The 6,834-nt window shown below is 46.8% G+C and overlaps 1 protein-coding gene across 2 annotated transcripts in view; it reads left to right on the top strand.

Moving 5' to 3' along the window:
* Positions 1-6,834, top strand: part of LOC142898466 (mannosyl-oligosaccharide 1,2-alpha-mannosidase IA) — a 139,465-nt gene extending 132,631 nt beyond the window's left edge. For both annotated transcript variants that reach the window (XM_076041407.1, XM_076041406.1), the window contains exons 10-12: positions 362-534; positions 3,033-3,148; positions 5,010-6,834. In XM_076041407.1, the coding sequence (XP_075897522.1) occupies positions 362-534; positions 3,033-3,148; positions 5,010-5,151 (431 nt within the window). In that variant the 3' untranslated portion in view covers positions 5,152-6,834. The remainder of the gene's footprint in view (positions 1-361; positions 535-3,032; positions 3,149-5,009) is intronic.

A 6,834-nucleotide genomic window follows, 5' to 3' on the forward strand; every position in this document is an offset into this window, starting at 1 on the left:
AGAGAGAGCTTAAAAAAAAGGGATTTCCTAATATTTCCTCTGGTGTGAGACACATCTCTCCTGCAGACAGCTGGAACGCTACAATAATCACTGCTGTCCACTTTAGCTCAGTAACACAGAGATGAATAAGTAAAGAGGAGAAGAAAAAAAAAAAGCCCTCAGACCATCTGGACATCTCTTTCTGATTCAACCTCGCCTTCTCAAGACTGTGATCTTTAGTTTTTGAGGAAAAAAAATGAGAATGAAGGAGGAAAAAAAAATATCAAAACATCAAAGCGTACAGTCGCGCACACACAAAAAAAAACTGTTTTATTCTGTATCATTTTTTTTGCTTACTCGTCTTTTTTTCTGCCTCCGTCAGAGACCAAACTGGGGCCCGAGGCCTTCAGGTTTGACAGCGGAGGTGAAGCCACGGCCACCAGGCTGAGCGACAGATATTACATCCTGAGGCCAGAGGTCATCGAGAGCTACATGTACATGTGGAGACTGACCCACGACCCCAAGTACCGGGAGTGGGGCTGGGAGGCAGTGGAGGTGAGACACGTTTGCCAGCAGTGGGACAAAAATGCAACTCACACACAATCTGTGCTGTTAATCTCGTTCTCATCTGCAAATACAATGCCAGCGCACACATTCAGTGTCGCACGTCATACCGCATTGAGAGAAATTCATTTTTCAATACACTGATCATGCTGGACGTAATGACGAATGGTCCGAAGGGGGCGGAGCCAGTAGATGGCCAGGGGTGTGGTCACTAACCTTGGAGACGTCTCTCCGTTTTGTATCCTGCTGGGCCTGATACTCAAAATATGCTTCAATAGTCCAATAGAGTTGTAAAAAAAAAAAAAACTGCATATTTAGCAGTTTACTGACACTTTGTTTGCAGCAAAAACAAATGGGTCTCGAACGGGTGGAGCCAGCGCCTGGCTTGGTCGAGTGGGCACAGACGCATGTTGTTGCGAGAATTTGTTCCCGGAATGTATTTTGCGTAATCTTAAAGAGGCATCAGTGCCGGCGTGGCCCCTCAAAGAGAGAGTAGAGAGAGTAGAGAGAGAAGAGAGGTCCCTCTGTGGGAGGCTGTTGTTAAAATGGGGCTTCAAACACTTCACAAGATGCTTCATTTCTAAAGGATTTTGCCTCTTTAAAAGAAGTAAGTGGAGGCGGGTGCAGAGCGTCTCATCTCGCTTTTGTTGCGAGGCGAGGAAAAAAAGGTTTGGGGTAAAGTGAAAATAATAGCTGGGACCCCCCCCAAAAAAAATAGAAATAAAATAAAGCTCCTATGAAACAGTTCCGAAATGTGACAGGGAAGCTGATGACAGAGCGGGCTGAGCCTCAGAGACGGGGACGAGGCTAGAAATGTGGAATATCTGCAAAGAAGACTCCCCCTCTCCTCCACTCCCCCCGCCCCCCCTCCCATAACACACCTGGCTGAATGTGATGCAGTGAATAATTTAAGAGAGAGATTGGGTGCATTTTGTTCCTTTTCACTCTCCAGGTGGTGGCCGAGGCTCTGATTTACTACAAAAAAAAAAAAAAAAAAAGAAGGCGGCGCTCACGCTCCTACTATGTCAGGCCCCTTTAACAGCCCCAATTACCCTCAGCCAGGTTCCCTGATATTATGTGGCAGTATACATTAGCGTGTGGATGGAGCAGCCCCACCGGCAGCAGCAGGGTGAGGGTTGGGCGGCGGAGCACCGTTATTAGCGAGCGCCAGCCGACGGGACATTAGCGGCGGTAAAGTACTGGCACGATAGATTCCGCGCCAATTTAGCGAGCGGCGACGCGGCGAGATCGGCCGGACGACTTTTGACGGGGCCGTTAATTATCAGCCACAAAGGTTGAAAGCGGCGCGCCGCGTCTTCCGCCCGCCAACGCCGACACATTAACACGGCGAGGTCTCGGTTAATTAGGGGGCGCCGCAGCCGGGCCTTTGTCAACGGGGTAATAGCATGCTAATCCTCGGCGGCTAGCTCAGACACTCTCCATTAGCCCCTGTCAGATTTAGCCTGGCTCGGGCCTCAACTTGGAAGGGGTCGGCAGAGTTCATACTCCTTTTTTTTTTTTTTTAAATAATAAATGGCTGTGAACTTACGATGAGCATCATCGCGAGAGTCATTATCCCAAAGGCCTCCAGGAACCTGCAGGAAACAGCATGTCTGTAGCTTCTGCATGTTTGAAAAGGGCGGAGTCTGTAGTCGCCAACCTGGGAGAGGTAACAGCGACGCTTCGTCCTTTTGTGACATCACACAGGGCCGATCTCCATTATCAAGATCGCTCTCTCTGCTTGTGGCAGATGTCGTGGGGTGAGGAGCAAGAAATATGGGTAATAGTTGATGAATGTGTTGCTTGAATCAAATTAAATGCATCTGAAATAGTGGTAGTGGTAGTAGGAGGGGACAAATCTAAATGTAACAGTAAAGGATTTGAAAATGAAGAAGGCCATGGGTGATTAAAACGTGTTCATGGGGAAGCCCTGGGCCCAGAATGTCTGAGAACTGCTGGTTTCTGTCACAGTGCAGAGGTGAACAAGGCCACGCCCACCAGAGAAATAGAAAAAAACAAGAGTTTTTTTTTATGTGTACAGACTTGAAGACATGTACTTTCTCCAGGGTAGCATGCATATATGTATGTGTATGTGTATGTGTGTGTGTGTGTGTGTGTGTGTGTGTGTGTGTGTGTGTGTGTGTGTGTGGTGCTATACTGTGCAATCATGCTTTACAAGTGCACTGGAACACACACGACTCTCTCATTTGCTCCAGGATGATTCCATAAATGTTGCATTAACTGTGACATTAAATAACAAATTATTACCAATTCTATTCAATTTCTTATTTTTATTTATTTATTTGTTTATTTATTTATTTTTGCTAGTGTGCACCGCAGTCTCATACGTACTTGTGTGCTTGCGGTCTGGCCTGGTTGGTGATCAGGGCTTGTGTAAGAGGCGTGTGCAGTGCACCAGTTGTCCTTGCATTATAGATGTGAGCGACCTTTTTCCTCTGTTGCTGACATTTATTGATGTCTGCTGTCAGGCCCTGGAGCAGCACTGCAGGGTGGAGTCGGGCTTCTCAGGCATCCGCGACGTCTACACCACGGCGGTCAGCCACGACAACATGCAGCAGAGCTTCTTCCTCTCCGAGACGCTCAAGTAAGTCCCGCCTCCTCCTCCTTCTTCTCCTCCTCCTCCTGGGAGTCCTCCTGTTTTTCTCCCTCCCTTCCTCTGCCTCCTCACGCTCTTCCTCCCCCTCCTCCCCCTCCAAATCCTCATCCTCCTCATTCTTCTTCCTCCTCCACCCCTTCTCCTCTTCCTCCCCCTCCCTTCTCCTCCTCTCACACTCCTCCTCTTCCTCCACCCCCTCACTCTCTTCATCCTCCTTCTCACACTCCTCGTCCATATCTACCTCCTCCTCCTCATCTTCCTCACACTCTTCCTCCTCCTCCTCTTCCCCTTCCATCTCCTCCTCCACCCCCTCACTCTCCTCATCCTCCACCTCTTCCACCACCTCCTCCTCACTCTCCTCATCCCCCTCCATCTCATCCTCCTCATCCGCACACTCTTCCTCCTCCTCCACCTCCTCCTCCTCCTCCTCCTACCTCTCCTCTTCCCCCCTCCCCCACCACCACCACCCTGCAGGGCCACAGAAATCTCATCTGGCGATCTGAATGTGTAAACTATCACAGGCACAGGAAGCGGCGCTGTGTCCATTAGCCAACGCTGCCGATTGGTCCCCACCTATTATCTGCTCTCTCGCTGAGAGCCAAGCGGAGACGCCGCACTCGGCTGATTCCAATCACACCTGGACAGTGATATTCTCCATTATGCCTGCAGAAGAGATACAGAGAGGGGCGGGGCCAGGGCAGATAGCGGGCCGCAGGATATCTAAACTCCGGGCTCTTGGATCAGAAAGCATCACAAACCATTTGGATTGTGTTTTTTTTTTTTCTTCTTCTTCTTCTTCTTCTTCTCTCACGTTTTTATCACATTCGGACGTGCGTGACATCGTTTAACACCCGGCTGCAGCGAGCGGGCTAGCCGTCCGTCCGCCAGCTTTAATTTGCGTCCGAACGAGCGTCAAGATCGCTGTTGCTGAATAATTCAGCGGCGCCAGGTTGGCTTTGCGTAACGTTAACGGCTTCAATTTGTTAATGGCCCGCAGCGTGGCGAAAATAAAAGTATGTTGTCAGTTTTACATTAGGTTTTTCCTGTCATAAAAATCAAGTGGGGAAAAAAAAACCATAAAATCGAAGTGTCAGTCAGTTGCATCACTCGCATCCCAGTTGACTTTTACAACGCAATTTTCTCACTGTAGAACAGAGTTCGACGCCTCTGTTTTTATTGGATTAAATGCCGTTTAATCAGAAAGTTAGCAAGATGATTTACACAGCGCAAACTATTTTTTGCCGAAGAAGATGATTTTTTCTTTCTTTTTTTCTTTTTTTTTTTTTCTTAGCTTTGACAGATAATTCTGAAGCCCATGCGGCAATCTGCGTCAATTGATAATGAGGACGCAATTAAAAGCAGAAGTGCCACTGTGCTCAAGTTTAGCGCGGGCAGCGGCATTTCTGGACACTGCGCGCACGCGGTGGAATGACGTGTGAAATAATACAATAACAATTAAAATGTTTGCCATGTCACGCATAAAATCATATTATTTGGACCACATTGAAAACGAGATCTCAAAGGGCTTCCATGACGATGCATTATTTAAGCCTTCCTGGATGTTAAGTACAAAGTCATGTTGAGTCATTAGCTAGCCTCACTAAGTTTTCCTCGCCATGTCTCAGGAAAAAACAGACCTGTTTGACCTTGTGAGGCATGTGGGGGGAAATGCTCAACATAACAGTGAAAGATGAGGCGAGTGAAAATGAAGAGTGTCATGTAGGGGTTACACGGTTGAAAAAGAACATGAGTCAGTCCAAAAGCAATTGAGATCCGTTGCTAGCACTGTAGCCGCTAGCTAGCGGATGGATCCCTCTGGAATTAACGGATTCTCTCCGCCTGTCTCCAGGTATCTGTACCTGCTCTTCTCCGACGACGACCTCCTCCCGCTGGAGGACTGGGTGTTCAACACCGAGGCCCACCCGCTGCCCGTCATCCGCAGGAACTGCCAGCAGGGCGGAGCCACACAGGAGCAGACGCTGCCGGAATAGGACTGATCCCCGCGTCTCACACACACACACACACACACACACACACACACACACACACACACACACACACACATACACACACGCTGAGAGTCACACAAAACAACAACGACAACATCCCGGAAAATAAACAAATAAATAAATAAATAAATAAATAAACAAGCAGCGGTTTGACGCAGGCTCAGGGCCGGACGTCTGGAACTCTCTGTTCCTTTCTAGCAGAGGATGCTGTGATTGTAAATCCTTTGGCTGGGCTTTTTATCCTCCTGCTGGCACTTCTCTTCTGCGGACAATCAAGACAAGAACATGACTTTTCGTGAAAAGAGCACCTTTTTTTCCTTCTTTCTTTCTTTGTTCCTGTCTTTCTTTCTTTCTTTCTTTCCTTCTTTCCTCTGTGAGGAAACCAGTATAACATGCAGACCCAAGTGTGAGGGAGAAGGAGGTTAGAGCTGAGCTGTGGGGCGGCAGAAACGCTGGAACCGGAAGAGAAATTGTATCGGACAAAAAAAAAAGAAATCCACCACTTTGGTTTTTTTTTTTGGTTTTTTTTGCTCTTGGATTTTTGCTGTTTGGTTCATCGTCAGTGAACGCTGATGATTTCCTTTGTCTCCACACTGCTTCATTCCCATGGTGATCCCACTCTTTGACCAAAGGTTTCTTTTGCATTTCTACCCCCTCCCACCTTTTTTTCTAATTCTAGTCATGTGTTTTTGGGTGACTTTTTTCTTTTCTTTTTTTTCTTTTTTTTTAAAGCGTAAAGGTTAATATTCCTACAAGGGTGATTTTTCTCTTGTTCGTTTTATTTTATTTTATTTTTTTTTTGAAAAGTGTCGTGAATATTGATTATTGTACAGACGAAAAATTGATTCTCCAAACTCTTAACGCTGATGTCACGTTTCTACCTGAAACAAGCTGGAGTGAAATGTGTCTGTTTTGGTTTCCTGTTAGCGGGGAGGTGGACGCCGAGGCGGCAGCGTGTCTTTATGCACCCAGGGACCATTTGTGGAAAAAGACAGACGCTTTGGCCCGTCGGCTTGTTGTTTTTGTGAACTGGACAGTGTTTTCTCTGCCTTTCTCCCCCCCCCCCCCCCACCCGCATCAGAGTGACAAACGGAGCAGCGTGCGTTTAAAGACGTCCTACAGGGGGCGATAGGAGACGGCGGTTTTCCGAGACCCATCGAGGTTTTTTCACCTGGTTCCCGTTTTTGTCGCACGTGATTGCGCACGGCGGCCGACGCCGAGGCATAATTCCGTAGCTGAGCGTTGACCTCCGACACTGTTCTGTTCTTTTCTTCACTGCTGTCCTGCGAAGTCGTGGAGCGAATGTGCTGTATATAGAGATCAGTCGGGTGCTCGACGTGTGAGCTTGTCTTCAAATTGTTTTGTTGGTTTTTTTTTTTGTTGTTTTTTTTTTTTCGCAATTAGATTTTTTTTTTTCCAGAAATTTTCTGTGCTTTTTTTGATGGGTCTTTGCTTCCCTCAGGTGTTCCAGGTTAAAAAAAAAAAAAAGAGAGAGAGAGAGAAATAAGACTAAACATCTGATTTTAAGTCTAGTTATTGCTGATATTAATTATTATTGTTATTATTACTTATTCTGACTGTTTGATTTAAATTTCACTGTTGAATATTTTTCAAATATTGATTAAAAAAAAAAAAGACCTGTGCGACTTTATACACTTAAACCAA

The sequence above is a fragment of the Nelusetta ayraudi genome, unplaced genomic scaffold (assembly GCF_046127955.1).
Source record: "Nelusetta ayraudi isolate G7.1 ecotype Tasmania unplaced genomic scaffold, CSIRO-AGI_Nayr_v1 ptg000066l, whole genome shotgun sequence".
Lineage (NCBI taxonomy): Eukaryota > Metazoa > Chordata > Actinopteri > Tetraodontiformes > Monacanthidae > Nelusetta > Nelusetta ayraudi.